This window comes from Haliotis cracherodii, unplaced genomic scaffold (genome assembly GCF_022045235.1).
Source record: "Haliotis cracherodii isolate W230 unplaced genomic scaffold, xgHalCrac1.p SCAF_2, whole genome shotgun sequence".
Classification (NCBI taxonomy): Eukaryota; Metazoa; Mollusca; class Gastropoda; order Lepetellida; family Haliotidae; genus Haliotis; species Haliotis cracherodii.
This window is the reverse complement of record NW_027266275.1, coordinates 71,520,321-71,537,559: the sequence shown is the minus strand read 5'-3', so window position 1 is coordinate 71,537,559 and position 17,239 is coordinate 71,520,321. Positions and strand designations below refer to the sequence as shown.

At 41.6% G+C, this 17,239-nt stretch overlaps 1 protein-coding gene across 1 annotated transcript; it reads left to right on the top strand.

Annotated features, from left to right (window-relative positions):
- Positions 1–879: 879 nt before the first annotated feature.
- Positions 880–17,162, top strand: LOC139468455 (transmembrane protein 180-like). Its single transcript, XM_071250422.1, has 5 exons — positions 880–967; positions 5,507–6,396; positions 9,969–10,123; positions 13,871–13,954; positions 15,104–17,162. Exons 2-5 carry the CDS (start codon positions 5,518–5,520, stop codon positions 15,384–15,386), a joined length of 1,401 nt encoding a protein of 466 aa, XP_071106523.1. The 5' UTR covers positions 880–967; positions 5,507–5,517; the 3' UTR covers positions 15,387–17,162.
- The last annotated feature ends 77 nt before the right edge of the window (positions 17,163–17,239 follow it).

The following is a 17,239-nucleotide window of genomic DNA, read 5'->3' as shown; positions in this document are numbered from 1 at the left end:
AACAAAATCGATTTTCTAAAATCACCATATAATTATTGGTGTACAAAATTAATATTAAATTATGTCATTAATTTATATTTTGACACACAAAAGTAATAGTGGCATAAAGCAATGTAGAGTTGGTTATATCAGTAACATCATGATCGATATGCAATCATCAACAACCTAATTTCGTGTCTAAAATTCAGTTGTGATATCAATGGATGCTTCCTATATCTTTATAGGGGCGGTCGGGTATCCTAGTGGTTAAAGCGTTCTCTCGTCACGCCGAAGACCCGGGTTCGATTCCCGACATGGGTACAATGTGTGAAGCCCATTTCTGGTGTTTCCCGCCGTGATATTGCTGGAATATTGCTTAATAGCGGCGTAAAACCATATTCAGTAAGTCAGTCCTATTTCTTTATAGACAGGATCTTTCAACGAAATCTATGCATATACATTTGCTAGACCTCGAAGGGTGGTTAGGACCATGAATATGCATGTGACTTTCTCTTATAAAAGTTCCGTGCTATATGTGATATATCGTCTTAAGAATTATGTGCAACTCCCTGCTTGACTGGTCTTCTGTTCGTTACTGGTAATAGATGTAAATTGTAGCTCACACACTCCCCCCCCCCCCCAGGTGTTCAACTCATGCATAGTAAATCATTGATGCGCAGCTTTGCTCATAAACTGATTCCTGGCTGTCGCTGTGCCGTTCCCACACAACCGTGTTAAAGTTGGGTGTGTTGGTTTTTTTCCGCCGCAACAGACAACGGGGGTCCTCTGATCCCCATTCTTGCCTTGCACGTGTGATACTTTCTGGGCAAAACATAATCGGCTCAATCGGAACCTCCGACTCACGGAGAGGACCGATCACTTCCGACTGTTTGTCGGCATGTCACGTTCCAATACGTGAACATGTAAATATTATTTGCCAGGCTGCCTTCCTACCGTCTTGTTTAGTCGGGCTGATCACAAACTACAGGTAGGTGAGGGCGTCAGGCTGACACACATAATATGAGTGTCATTTATCGTAAAGCACCGTCTCAGAAATAGCAGCCCATATCACAAATATGTACGATAGGAAAGTTTGAATTGTCCTGTTTTCAATCACCATGTGTTTCCAGGCCTTGGGTGAGCACAAAGCTATATTCCAGTGACAGGGGCTATAGACACTGCATCACTGTCAATCTGGGACGTGTCACTGTAGCTCTAGATTTGTTTGTTAAATACTGCTGCCATATAGCTGGAATGTTGCTGAGTGTTGCATTAATCAACTGACAAAACTGTTGCATTTGGCAGTTAGATAAAGTTGATAGATCAAAGTTAGAATGTGTGAGTTAAGAAATTTATATTTTTCCTTTAATCATGCATGTCCCTTTGATAAATAATAATGAACGTCAGATGCATGTCCTATTTAACACATAGTCTTCTAACCAGCTGTGACAATGATTTTGCAATCAGTTTCCATTTGTTTCAAATTCAGGAACAGAGTAAGTATACAAAGTAGACACAATTTATGGATAACAACTTCTTTGAAACTGTAAAGGCGACGTTTCGGTATAGATCCTTATACCGTTGTCTCGCTTGTTTGTCAAGGATCTATACCTTAACCTCGCCTTTACAGTTTTAAAGAAGTTGTTATCCATAAAGTGTGTCTACTAGGGCTGGGACGGGCAACTCGGGTACCCGGGTCGGATGGGTACTGAGTAGGACCCGGGTACCCACAGGACCTCCCGGACCCGTGGTTAGTCACATGATACATTGTCTAATGACTGAAATTATCTGGAACTCTATGGTTACACTACAAGTCATTAATGTTCGCTTTTTTTTCTGACTATGCACCCATTCCTTCTGACTTTTCATATGGTTGAATAAACATATAACTTAAGTCAACTTCAGTGTATGCATGACCAGATTGTTTAATACATGTATCTAAATACGTTTTGCCAGGGCTATGCTAAAAAATATCCCAATCGGACATTTTGAGACATCTCCTGAGACCCAGAGTGGGTATCCGGGTAGGGTAGGGTAAGAGGGGGGCGGATACCCGGGTAGTAAATTTGGACTCGTCCCAGCTCTAGTGTCTACTTTGTCATCTGTCAACTTCTAAGTTATGCCTATCAAACAATTCAGAGTGAGTATATACATGCTGTAACAGGTTAGGGCAGATATTACTTTTATAGCAGCCTAGAGTTAGGTAGGGAGTCTCATGATGTACAGGTATCAGTATGGAACAGGAGTGGAACTGCATGCGGGGCCATGAATATATCACTGATGACCACCCGTGTCAGAATGGAGGTTTTGCAGTGCACAGAAAGAGCAGATTAATGATTTATGAGAGCAAATTGACCATTTGTGTCACTCCTACCACATGTGTTTGGATGTGTGTTGTATGAGAGAGGATGTATATTTTATTAGAGGGGATGTGTATTAGAGCTGGGACCAGTCCAAATTTACTACCTTGGTACCAACCCCCCTATTACCCGACCCTACCCAGGTACCCGCTGTAGGTCTCAAGAGGTGGGTACAAAATGTCTGATTGGTTTAAGAATTGACCTTCACTTTGTGTGAGTTCATTGGAGTATGAACCTTCATAGAGTGAGGGCCAAACTGTATGAACGTCATGCAGAGCTTGCGACGACGTTCATACAATGTTTGGCCCTCAGTCTATAAAGGTTCATACTCCAATGAACTCACACAAAGTGAAAGTCAATTCTTATAATTTTTTTATCACAACTTCTTACCTCAAATGATGTAGGCCAAGATCTAAACACAATTTTATTTAGTACGTGTGACTTCATGTTTACACTGACAGCCATACAACAACCAGCTATATCGCGGAGTAAAATAGTTCCCCATAAAGAGAGGTGACATGGGTGTATGGATGCACAACTTGCTCTTCAGAAACATCTTACCCAACACATGTGTTCAAATAATAACACCATTAGATGAGAAAGGTCTGTAAAGAACTACCTTGTCACAAAGACAGCGCGTCGTAATACCTTAACATCAAGTACAAAACGTCAAAATGGCCGACACGATAAACGTGCAGGGGGGATTTCCGAAGTTGTTAATGAACCTGTGGCGGTTACATGTGTTAGTTGTTATTGATCAACAGACCGATTATTGAAAGGTGATTAAGATGCGTCAAACAGACACCAAGGTAAATTCGTAGATTGCTGGAGACGGTCACTGTCAGCCTAGACACAGAACGAGTCGATACTGACGATAGTTTGGATGTGCATTTTTTCGTTTGTTCATTAGGATGGGCTGTAGCGAGGAAATTTGTGAACAATCATGCAGTCAAGCTCTCTTACGTTTCTCAATGTATACTGAAAGACTGAGACCAAGATAAAAGGTTCTAAATGATCAGAAATAATGCTTATGTATGTTTTCGTGCTAGGGAAATCCCAGGGGTTTCCCCAGGAATGTGGAAGTAGTCCGTCAGTGTTTATGTCATTTCAAGAACACGGTCTTGTGAAAAACGTATGAACGTCAAATTGTGTCGTTCATACACTTATGAACGTCAATTTCGCGGTCATGTGACCGACCTCTCGTCCAATGGAAAGCCGCATATCATGTAAACTTCAAACTAAAAAATTACAATAGTTTGACCGTAGCCCTGGACAGAATGTATTTATATATATACACGTATAAAAGTGTCTGGTCATCCAAGCACTGAAGTTGACTACAGTTTTATCTTTATCAGAGCTCCAGATAAGCATTTGGTGTTGTGGGTATTTTACCCATGCATTTTAAAATCATTGGGTATCAGTAATTCTGTCTGGGTATTCAAATTTCTGTTACCCACCAGTTTTTACACATGTGGGTATTTAAGTTAAATATTTAAAAACACTATTGATCTAGTCCCTGCTAACTGGTGTCGTGTGGGTTCGAGAGCTTTATAGGACTAAAAAAATACCACAATACTTCCACAAGAAAGTGTGATGGCAAATGATCATGATGCAGCTGTCATCGTGGAGTTTGGCAAGGTTGACGGAATGCCCTTTTATAATTTCAAAATAAGTTGCTGATTTGCTAATCGAATATGTAGGGTTGCTTCACAATATTTTGATGATTTCCACAAGTTTTATTTTTGTATATTTGATACGCTTGGATTTTATTTTACTGCATATTTCTGCATTTCTGATGCGTATTTTACGCAGATATGCAGCTTATCTGGAGCTCTGATCTTTATTCAAAAGTAAAATTCAGAAGGAATGGGGGCATAGTCAGAAAGAAATGCAAACATTAGTGACTTGTAGTGTAACCATAGAGTCCAGATAATTTTTGTCATTAAACATTATATCACATGACTAACCACGCATCTGTGTAGTCCTGTGGATCCCCGGGTCATTCTCAGTACCCACCCGACCCGAGTACCCGAGTTACCTGTCCCAGCCCTAATGTGTGTGGTATGAGAGAGGATGTGTGTTGTATGAGACAGGAAGTATATTGTATATGAAACAGGATGTGCGTGGTATGTGAGAGGATGTGTGTTGTATGAGAGAGGAAGTATATTGTATATGAAACAGGATGTGTGTGGTATGAGAGAGGATGTGTGTTGTATGAGAGAGGAAGTATATTGTATATGAAACAGGATGTGTGTGGTATGTGAGATACCATATCAAGGATAACACATAAGTAAATGGACATTCGTTACCAATAATGTACAACACAATAAAGCTGGCGAGTGCCATTATTTGTAATGAATGTCCAGTTGCGAGTGCATTTAATATTCGACCTAAAAAACAAGAGTCAAAATAATCAGATTTCAAATACAGCCTGAAAATAAATTGATTAAAAAATATATGAAAATAAATGCAACACAAATAAGCTGTGCGAAACATTCAGTGAATTTGTATGACCCGAGAATCTGTAACACATTTGTGCTTCAGTATTCATTAATTTTTGTTGTTTAACACCGCACTGAGCAATATTCCAGCTATATGACGGCGGTCTGTAAATAATTGAGTCTGGACCAGACAAACCAGTGATTGATATCATGAGCATCAATCCTCGCAATTGGGATACGATGACATGGATCAACTAAGTCAGCGAACCTGACCACCCAATCCCGTTTGTCGCCTCTTACGACAAGCATAGTCGCCTTTACGGCAAGCATGGGTTGCTGGAGATCTATTTTACCCCGGATCTTTATGGGTCTTGAATATATGTGCTGCAATTGAACTAGCCATAATGTTCATACATTATGTGCATTTTGTGAGATTTGATCATTGTTCCTGGTACATTCATAATGCATGTGCTTAGAATTAACACAAGAGCTTAACATTTGCTTTCGAGTATGTCATAGCTGTATCGTAAGCCCCTGATATGTGACCTATTTCAGGAATATGTATCAACTGCTTGTTTAAACAACTGAGGGTAAACAGAACCAACTAACAGTTTGTGGGAATTATTTTTGTAAAAATATATTCTATTTGAACCAAAAAAAACCCACCCCAGCCAGCGTATTATATGTCCAGCCAATGGTAATCACTGTCTCCTGTTTGTGTTCCAGCTAGTGGCAGCATGTCAACGACCAGTCTACGGAATCGGATGTTGGCATACTGTGCAGCATCATTTGGTTTCACGTTGCTGTCTTCCACCTTCTCCTTCTATTATGTGAAGGTGTTTCTCAACCTCTACCACATAGACGAGAAGTGGTTTCACCTCGCACAGATCCTCTACCTGGTGTGGAATGCTGTGAATGACCCACTGTTTGCATATTGTCAGGACACCAGTGCTTCTTGGCTGCCCAACACACGCCGAGAACTGATCCTCTATACTGGGCCTCTGTTTGGCCTGGCGTATCTGACGGCATGGTTCCCCTGGGGGTACTCCGGCTGGTTGACTGGCCTCCACCTCATCGTGGCCTTGTGTCTCTACGACACCATGTTTACATTCATAGGACTGGCGCTGTGCTGCCTGTACACGGAGATCGCCATAACGGAAAGTGAACGTATTCGGCTGACGCAGATGTCACAAGTAGCAGGGTTCGTTGGTTCCTTTTCGGTGACACTTTGTGAGTTTTCTTCAAACAGTTTAAAGGATTTCTCCAAGTTTCAGACGACAACAGTCTTCCTGGCCTTTCTGAGCGCCATATTTATGGTGTATGCAGGGAAGCATGCACACACTCACTACGATGTGAAGAAGATGACTGCGATGGATGTAGAGGAGGAGGATGATTGTAAGGAGTCTGTGGATAAGACTTCCTACTGGAGGCTCACTTGGCAGATCCTCACGGACAGGAACTTCCTCTCCTTCGTTATCACAAACTTTTTCCAAGAATTCCATCGATCTTTCATTATTAGCTTTACTGTGATAATATGTGACCAGCTCATCAGTGAGGACGATGTTCATCCATATGTCAGGAGTATCTTTTATGGCAGCATCACGGCAATACACTCAGTAAGTAGGCTAGTATAGCATTGGAAAACATCACCAATACACTTACTGAGTAGGATATTATAGCATTGGAAAACATCACCAATACACTTAGTGATTAGGATATTATAGCATTGGAAAACATCACCAATACACTCAGTAAGTAGGCTAGTATAGCACTGGAAAACATCACCAATACACTTACTGAGTAGGATATTATAGCATTGGAAAACATCACCAATACACTTAGTGATTAGGATAGTATAGCATTGGAAAACATCACCAATACACTTAGTGATTAGGATATTATAGCACTGGAAAACATCACCAATACACTCAGTAAGTAGGCTAGTATAGCACTGGAAAACATCACCAATACACTTACTGAGTAGGATATTATAGCATTGGAAAACATCACCAATACACTTAGTGATTAGGATAGTATAGCATTGGAAAACATCACCAATACACTTAGTGAGTCGGCTATTAGAGCATTGGAAACATCACCAATACACTCAGTAAGTAGGATAGTATAGCACAGGAAAACATCACCAATACACTCAGTAAGTAGGATAGTATAGCACTGGAAAACGTCACCAATACACTCAGTAAGTAGGATAGTATAGCACTGGAAAACATCACCAATACACTCAGTAAGTAGGATAGTATAGCACTGGAAAACATCACCAATACACTCAGTAAGTAGGATAGTATAGCACTGGAAAACATCACCAATACACTTAGTGAGTCGGCTAGTATAGCACTGGAAAACGTCACCCTGAGAGCTTCAGCCTGTTTAAAACCCTGAGAGCTCCGCCCTGTCTGAATCCCTGCGAGTCCTGCCCTGTCTGAAACCCTGAGAGATCAGTGCTGTCTGAATACCTGAGAGCTCCGCCTTGTCTGAAACCCTGAGTGTCCCGTCCTGTCTGAAACCCCGAGAGTCCTGCCCTGTCTGAAACCCTGCGAGTCCCACCCTGTCTGAAACCCTGAGAGCTCCGCCCTATCTGTATCCCATAGAGCTTCACCCTGTCTGAAACAGTGTCCCGTCCTATCTGAAACCCTGAGAGTCCCGCCCTGTCTGAAACCCTGAGAGCTCCACCCTGTCTGAAGCCTTGAGAATCAAGCCCTGTCTAAATCCCTGAGAGCCTCACCTTGTCTGAAACCCTGAGACTCCGCCCTGTCTGAAACCTTGATCATGAGAGTACCGCCCTGTCTGAATCCCTGAGAGCTTCACCCTGTCTGAAATCCTAAGAGACCTGCCCTGTCTGAAACCGTGAGAGCTTCACCCTGTATGAAACCCTGAGAGCCCCGCCCTGTCTGAAACCCCAAGTGCTCTGCCCTGTCTGAAACTCTGGGAGTCCTGCCCTGTCTGAAACCCTAAGTGTCTTCCCTGTCTGAAAGCCTGAGAATCCCACCCCGTCTGAAACCCTGAGAATCCCACCTTGTCTGAAACCCTGATAGTCCCGCCCTGTCTGAAACCCTGAGAGTCGCTGTCTGAAGCCCCGATAGTCCCAGCCTGTTTGAAACCCCAAGAATCCTGCCCAGTTTGAAACCCTGGGAGTCCTGCCCAGTCTTCGAGTGTATTGATTCCATTGCTCGTCAGTCTCGACATGATAGAGTTATCAGGTAAATCTACCATGCATTCTGCACATGCTACTGTGGAGGTAATTGCAACCAGCATCCCATGGGACCTCCAGCGAGAATTGTCATCCCTGATCTCTACACAATCTAAATGCGTAAGATCCAGGAATCCTACTTAAATTGTTTTCAGTTTGTGAGGTAGGAATTGGTGATAAGAATGGACAATGAATGAGAACCACATGACAGATGTAGATTGTCTGACAAAAAAGTGACATGTATTATGCAACATGTTCAGTGCTGTATGGCAGATGTCAGGGATGCACCGGTACGTGACACACAATATTCCACTATATGCCCCATGGCCATGGACGCAAATAATTTCTATTGCTGGTCCTGGTGATTTAAACATAGTTACATATAAATGTCAATTCTATACTGGTAAGAAATTTATTTTCTTCAATTGGACATTGAAATCCCCATGAATACTAAGCTCGAGGCTTCTGAGCATGCAATGATATGACATCCATGACCCTATGTTCTTGCCTTGGACCCTCCCAAATTATAACTGAGCTTCCCTGAGATTTGAAAGTATATGAACTCGGGTAAATCTATCAGATGTTGGTGCCTGGCATATACTGCATTTCATTCTGGTCGGTAGGACACATTTATTAGTGACGTAGTGAAAATACAATACTAAATCCATACAGCATACTTGTGTCGTACAAGGTGGACTTTGGTTTTATTTGTTTTGACTGGATAACCGTGACATCTGTTGCACAGGAAATACTTGTTTCATTCATAAAGATCACAAGACATCATTAACTATTACAAAACGTTTTTCTACTCCGAGACAGAACAGAAGGAATCTCATGAAAACAAAGATATTTTAAGGAATTTATTATACCAAACATGATAGTCAAATGCATCAAATTGGCTTTTCATTCAATACTAGTTATACATAGATCTACTATAGGCATTATAATATGGAGCTATGTCTATTTGCCATGTACGACTACAATAGTTCGGTGTCCCTATGAGTGTGAAGCACCCTGCCACTTTCAATTTGATTGGATGTGAAAAGTTAAGTGTGGTGAAATAAAGTCAGAGTTAGACTATTTGGGCTGATGTCTGGACTTATGTTGGATGCTTTGATTTTGCCATCAGCGTCCCCTTCCAAGCATAGGTTGTGGCACTGTTCCCGAAAGTGGCTGTTTATGAACAAATGTGCACAACTGCACAATCAGATCACAAATGCGAACAGTTCTGCTACAGATCATTTTAAAACTCTGTGGAAGTGTGCCTGACTTCTCATTTTGTGGCCCCAAACATCCGAAATGTGAACAATAACCTGCCCTACTGATCTCTAGTGAAAACCACTGTGTGTAGATCGCGGTTGTCTTTTCTTACATTGATGCTGACCTTGCCCTTGAAGCTGTCACTGATAAGCAAGTAGACTCGATTTAATTTTCACTTCTTCAGAATAGGGTCGTACAGTAAATAAATGTCTTTGGCGAGCACTCTTTAATGTTACGGGCAGGATATAAATTCAGCTCATAGATCCCGGCGGTACAAGTGATGGAATGTTGGTGAGAGATTCAAAGCACGGTGCTGTTTGTCTTAGAAGTTTTCTTCTAGTTGTCCTGTGTATAACAACAATGGCCTTGAAGTACCATAAGTTGATGAAATTCTCAAATAAAATCTTGAGTATTGCTGCTGTCATGTTAACACACACATACACCAGCAGGAACATGTTATTAACGCATATGCATAGAAATGTCATCAATGCCCATGTTTGGGCGCATATTTAATCTTAAATACATATTTAACATGGGTAATAAATAAACTACCACACTCATTCTCATAAGGTACCATTTTTATGGAACTCATGGATTTCCTAGGGTATCGGATCTCGCTTTGGCCCAATCAGATACCATAGAAAGTCCATGAGTTTCATGAAAAATGACATCCATCAGGAATGAGTACTGTAGTCTCTATATGTGTTCCACTGTTTTCAGTTACTCGTCATAATCGGTGCCCCACTGGTGGACAGGCTGGGCTACTTCAGTGTCATCCGTGGAAACTTCGTGTGGAAAATAGTATCTGGACTGACCATGGCGTTCCTAGGTCAAGGTCATCCCTGGCTGCTGATCCTGTTCCTCCTTGCTGACAGGTCAGTCTTCTCCTCGCTCTTCATCTCACTCTGCACTAGTCCTGTAGTCCTTGCCAAATTGTACAACAGTTCAAGTATCATAAGGATTAAAAGAAATTTGTTTGTTTAAGGGTTTTTCTATATTTTATCATTATAAGGACTGGGCTAAAGATGTTAGTTTCTGCTGCTGTCTGCATCTCTCTCTTCCTCTTGTCCCACTTGATGATCATAGGTTCAAATCTTGGATTACCCTGATTATGTTCCGAAGTTGTAAGCATCCCACCTGTGGTCCGGGGTTTTACCAACCTGGTAAATGTCTAAGACCTGCGTCACTTCCTGTTTTCCTCGTACATCAAGCCGACATGCTGAGAAATGTGAAACACTGTTGACGCATAGACAAGGATTGACAAGACAGGGGGGAATAGAGCTCCAAGTAGTTGTATTCACTGGCAAGCCCTTTATAATTAATGAACACAAATTTTGGATACATGTTTTGCCAAGTTTCTATTCATTCTCATTGATAATGTATATGTTGTCTAGTGTGACAAGAATTGAGTTTCATGGAGTACCGTATTGTCAATATCAGTATATCAATATATGTATGTATATATCAAAGTATTGTTACATGGTGATTTCCAAATTGAGACACAACAGTTAACCTGAGAAATCGGTTCATACTAAACTAGATTGTGAAATCAGTAAATGACTATCAGTGTACAATCAATAAGTTATACAGAGTTTTAGTTTCACAATCAAAGGGTCAATACAATGGGTCAAGTAATTGACCACAGCTGTAAGTGACAAGCCCAGTTGACTCACAGATATCCAGAATATTGTCACTGGCTTGAAACAGGCTTGTCTCCAGTCATGAATCGGTTTGTTGAGATATGTATCCAACTCACTGGGCAAATAGATGAGATGTAAATTAGGCAGAAAAAGGCCTCGAATAGCCCTTTTGTCACTCTTTTATCAGTACAACCAGCCTTCTAGAAACTGCCCCATCCTGAAACCTCTTGGACAATCAAGCCTGCCATGCTTGTAAAATAAACAGGGACAGATAACTCTAATGCCACTAGCAGCCCTAGCCCTTTTACGTGGACTGCAGTGACTGCTGCCACCGACAACCACCGCATCCATACCCACAACAGCCTCCACAGCCACTGATAGCACTTACAGACAGCAGTGTCATGCAAACCTAGTGCTTGTGGACAATGAAATCAGTATGTAATCACTGCAAGCTGGACATTAAACATATGCTCTTTCAGAGGGACATCAAATTGTGTGAAACCAATATAATCTACAACAGCACTATCAGTGATTGATACAAAGGATGCACGTCGTGGAGACCTTGCCATGCACCATTTGTCAAGAAGGATAGATTTAGGGAGACCCTGGACTAAAATACTAGAGCCCTAACCTCCACACATCCAATTTCCCTATAAACTTCACTGTACATGCTATCAGCGCCTGTTTTAGATTTCCTAACTGACTGTATACTCCTCAGGGAGCTGAGAGTTTATTTTGTGTGCACATATCCAGGCACTAGTAATAATCTTGAACATGACGTTAAAACACGCTTTCCTCAGTAGATCACATGTACAGTGTATTAACTCAGAATTACAAGTTATTTATATTCATTATAAACTAGCCAATACAGAGGCTGATATTGTATCACATCTGTTACATTACTGATAGAGTTTCTGTTACCTGCTCTAGTGTGTGGCCCACACTGAGTCTTGCATGGTGAGAAGCCCCAGTGTGATGTTGTTGATTGTTGTTCACTCATTGATATGTGTCTTGCCTGGCTGACTGCACATCGCTGCAGCTCGGTGCGATCTGTATGGTAAAAAAAGAGGAATATGATAACATCATGAAACAGCTCCAGTTGCCAAATGAATGAGGTGGCGGAATAATGAGCCGTGTTTTCAGATTTGTATATTTATTGCACAGTGAGCACAACGTATGTACGTCACAATAGATAGTAGCGTTTTCTATTAACCGTTTGGAGTAATATTTTCTAAAGTGCCCAGAAAAAATGTGTTTTGCTTAATGGTGTGTGGCATTGGTATGTCTAATCTTGTAAATTATTCAGGACAAGTTCCAAAAGGTGAAAGTATTCGAGATAACGTGCTTGCTAATAGTGTTGGTATGGTAATGTTTCAAAACAGGGACAGACATTAGAACAAGTCTGCTTCAGGCATGGGCAGGGTTCCTTTATGTTTTAGGCATTCACAGGGCTGGTAGAATTTTTCATGTTTGGGTGTTGATGTGGTGTGTTAGGATGGCTGTTTCAGGCTAACAAACATGTGGAGATGTAAGTTAATCCTAACATATAGGCTTTTCAACTGAAGAAACCCCAGAAAAAATTAATAATAGTCCATTCACCCTTAATAAGAAAATAGCATCTGATTGACTTATTGTCATATAGTAAAATCCCATACAAGTCAAAAGGTGTGTGTGGGAAGAAGGGCCACTTAATATTTCCATAAACATGTACTTAAAGAAGAACATAAACAGAATGGCACAATTCTAAGGCCCATGTATCCCATGCTTCTTGTAAGAGCCAACTGATGAGGATTGGATTGTAAGTCCGGTGACATAATCTGCTTCTCACAACATTGTGATCCTGTTCATATTTTCCACATGAGTCTGCTGAGGGCACAAAGCTAAAGGTTTGTGTACACCTCCTCACCCCAGGTTTGAATAGGCCCACACACAACCAATTCTGGTGTAAGAGGCGACTGAATGGACCTTGTCTTATAGAGTTGGTTGATAATGTGTCATCTTATCCCCGGTTTGAATAGGCCCACACACAACCAATTCTGGTGTAAGAGGCGACTGAATGGACCTTGTCTTATAGAGTTGGTTGATAATGTGTCATCTTATCCCCGGTTTGAATAGGCCCACACACAACCAATTCTAGTGTAAGAGGCGACTAAATAGACCTTGTCCTAAAGAGTTGGTTGATAACGTGTCATCTTATCCCCGGTTTGAATAGGCCCACACACAACCAATTCTGGTGTAAGAACTAAATGGACCTTGTCTTATAGAGTTGGTTGATAACGTGTCATCTTATACCCAGTTTGAATAGGCCCACACACAACCAATTCTGGTGTAAGAGGCGACTGAATGGACCTTGTCTTATAGAGTTGGTTGATAATGTGTCATCTTATCCCCGGTTTGAATAGGCCCTCACACAACCAATTCTGGTGTAAGAGGCGACTGAATGGACCTTGTCTTATAGAGTTGGTTGATAATGTGTCATCTTATCCCCGGTTTGAATAGGCCCACACACAACCAATTCTGGTGTAAGAGGCGACTAAATGGACCTTGTCCTAAAGAGTTGGTTGATAACGTGTCATCTTATCCCCGGTTTGAATAGGCCCACACACAACCAATTCTGGTGTAAGAACTAAATGGACCTTGTCTTATAGAGTTGGTTGATAACGTGTCATCTTATACCCAGTTTGAATAGGCCCCCACACAACCAATTCTGGTGTAAGAGGCAACTGAATGGACATTGTCTTATAGAGTTGGTTGATGATGTGTCATCTTACCCCAACGCCATGGATCCTTGTTCACATTATCGATCACTGAATTGTCTGGTCCAGACTTTGCTATTTACAGGTTGCCATCATATAGCTGAAATATTGCTGAATGTGACGTCAAACAACAAACAAACAAACCTTTTCTCTTATGTTCATCTTGTAAATCCTGTATGCCCTGCTATTATCACATTTAACTCACAATATGCTGTATTTTTTGCAGTGCGTACACCAACCTGGCCTGCTCATTCTTCAACCTACCTCTCTCGTACATTGCCGACTCTAACATGGAGCGCTACAACAGGAAGTAAGTTGTGGGCATGACAGGATGTAGGCGTCTGAGTTTATGTACTGTACACATTTGTCTGTGAGCATGACAGGAAGTGGATGACTGTGTTTATGTGCTGTACACATTTGTCTGTGAGCATGACAGGAAGTGGATGACTGTTTATGTACTGTACACATTTGTCTATGAGCATGACAGGAAGTGGATGACTGTGTTTATGTACTGTACACATTTGTCTGTGGGCATGACAGGAAGTGGATGACTGTGTTTATGTACTGTACACATTTGTCTATGAGCATGACAGGAAGTGGATGACTGTGTTTATGTACTGTACACATTTGTCTATGAGCATGACAGGAAGTGGATGACTGTTTATGTACTGTACACATTTGTCTGTGGGCATGACAGGAAGTGGATGACTGTTTATTTCGTGTTCACATTTGTCTGTGGGCATGACAGGAAGTGGATGACTGTTTATGAACTGTTCACATTTATGTGACAGGACAGCACTGAGCAAGGTTTGATTTTACAGTCGTTTTTGTCTCTGATGTATTAGGTTATGGAATGCTGCTGGTAAACTGGCTATTGTTAGGTTGGAAACCTCTTGGAGATGAATTAAAAGGCTAATTTCTGATACCCCTGATGTTGCTGTAAAAAGCAATATTAAAATGAATTCAAGTCAAAGTGATGCTATAATCCCAGTAGACAGTCCTTGTAGATCATCTAGGTAGACCATACATGTAGACAATCCATGTAGACCATGTAGACAATCCAATTAGACCATCCATGTAGACCATGTAGACAATCCATTTAGACCCTCCATGTAGACCCTTCATGAAGACCCTTCTTGTAGACCATCAATTTAGACCATCCATGTAGACCATGTAGACAATCGATGTAGATGTTCCATTTAGACCATCCATGTAGACCATCCATGAAGACCCTCCATGTAGACCATCCATTTTGACAATCCCAGTAGACGGTCCATTTAGACCATCCATGTAGACCATACATGTAGACCATCCATGTAGACAATCCATGTAGACCATCCATGTAGACCCTCCATGTAGACCATGCATGCTCTGATCATGTCATGAGCTATTGAAGGATAATTTATTATTCCAGAAAGTTTGATGTTTGATGTATGCATTGTTTGCCATTATGTTTCAGACATCCGATGTCCTCCATGATCTTCGGGACAAATGCCCTGGTGGTAAAACCAGCCCAGTCTTTGTGTCCCATGTTCATTGTGATGGTGCTCAACATGTACGGGTACCAGCTCTTGAAGAAAGGGCACCTGACCTCGGTGGACTCCTCCCAGCTGAAGGAGGTCATGTTCCATCTGGCCTGCTTCCTGCCTGTCGTCATGGGATTCTTACAGTTGCTGTCCTGGTCCTTCTTTATGATCCGTCTGCGTAAAGCACCCAGCCACACCCTGGATGTCACCTTGTAAACATGAGGGGAGATGGGCCACTTCACAGTCATTCTTCCAAAACTAGTAACACCATACACCCAGCCTTGCTCAGGGTATCGCCTTATAAACACGAGGGGTGATGGGCCACTTCACAGTCCTTCTTCCCCATCCAGATAACCACATACCCAGCCACGCTTAGGGTATCGCCTTGTAAACATGAGAGGGTGATGTGCCACTTCGCGGTCATTCTTCCCCATCCTGATAACCACACATCCAGCCATGCTCAGGGAATAGCCTTGTAAACATGTGAGGGTGATGAACCACTTCACTGTCCATCACCAACTATCAACACCAAGAAGTTGAAAGCTACCAGAACCACTAAGGAATATATTGCCACATTTGGGACAGCAAAGACAGTTGCTGGTCGACAGGCTCAGATTTGACCTGATACAAAACAGGGATAACTGAGCTAGAGAAGGGATGGACCAAGTGTATTGAACTGCAAGGCGGATATGTTGTAAAGTTATGTCATACTTCCATCCTAGATGCGTCATAGAGTCACATTCTAGATGTCATGTCTTAAGCGTCATAGAGTCACATTCTAGATGTCATGTCTTAAGCGTCATAGTTTCACGTTCTAGATGTCATGTCTTAAGCGTCATAGTGTCACGTTCTAGATGTCCTGGACATCATAGTGTCATGTTCTAGATGTCACAGACATCATAGTGTCATGTCCTAGATGTCAGACCTGGGCATGATAGTGTCACATCCTGGATGTCATGTCTTAAGCATGATAGTAGTCACGTCCCAGATGTCATGTCCTGGGCATCATGGTGTCACGTCCCAGATGTCATGTCCTGGGCATCATGGTGTCATGTCCTAGTTGTCCTGGGCATCATGGTGTTATGTCCAAGATGTCCTGGGCATCATAGTGTCACGTCCTAGGTATCATGTCCTGGGTATCATAGACTGAGGGCTGCATCCATGATGGTGGGACCATGTGGAGCTCATGTAATGTATGTTGATACATCATCTGTCAACACAGCAGGCTGTGATTGTCCTCGCTGTTCTGTAGCATGCTGTTTGTGTTTGTCTTGATAATTTGGTTGTAAACCACTACTGATTCACTCAAGTGTTGGTGCCAGTGTACATTATTAGAGTTGACTGGTGCAGTGTCATTGTATATTTTTAAACAAGTTATCATAAACATTGCATATATATGTAGTGCCTTTACATTGTTTGGGGGTATTTGTTGCAATTTGTTGTTATCTATTACAAGTATTCTTGTAGTATATTTTTAGCTCACATGACCAGGTAGCTCGTGACTTAACATTCTTGATGTGTTCTGAAGCATTATTAACATTCTCAGCACCCGTTCTAAAGCAGCGTTAAAGGGGCACTGATCTAAAGCAATTATTGATTGATTAATCACTGTTATCTTGCACAGTGGATATGTCAAAAGTGAGTGTTTACATGTCTAGGTTTACTAAAACAAAGGGAATACACTCATATCATGGCGTGAAGTGATGATGTAAAAACAACATACTTTGTTCAAAGGGTTAACTGATAATACGTTGATTGATTGCTCATTGTTGTCTATCACTCAATGGATTTTTTTAGGAACTGTGGACGTTATGAAAATAGTTGTCACGTAGGCTTTCTCAGCCGACCCTTGAGACTTGACACCTATGTGAAACACCTAAAACAATCTTAGTGATCAGTTGAGAAACTAACACGGGTTATAATATCCCAAAACGATATATATCTTGATTGTTACAGAGACACGTGATATCGAATAAGTTTCTTTGTACAGCTGCAGACGAGTGGGATATTGTTCCTTTGTGTGGATATTCACGGATACATTCCTCGAACAAGGAAGCTGCCTAAAATTA

Coding starts and splice junctions, on each gene's coding strand:
- LOC139468455 (XM_071250422.1), top strand. CDS start 5,518: ATGTCAACGACCAGTCTACGGAATCGGATGTTGGCATACTGTGCAGCA. Junction 6,397..9,968: donor GCATCACGGCAATACACTCA/GTAAGTAGGCTA, acceptor CACTGTTTTCAG/TTACTCGTCATAATCGGTGC. Junction 13,955..15,103: donor ATGGAGCGCTACAACAGGAA/GTAAGTTGTGGG, acceptor ATTATGTTTCAG/ACATCCGATGTCCTCCATGA.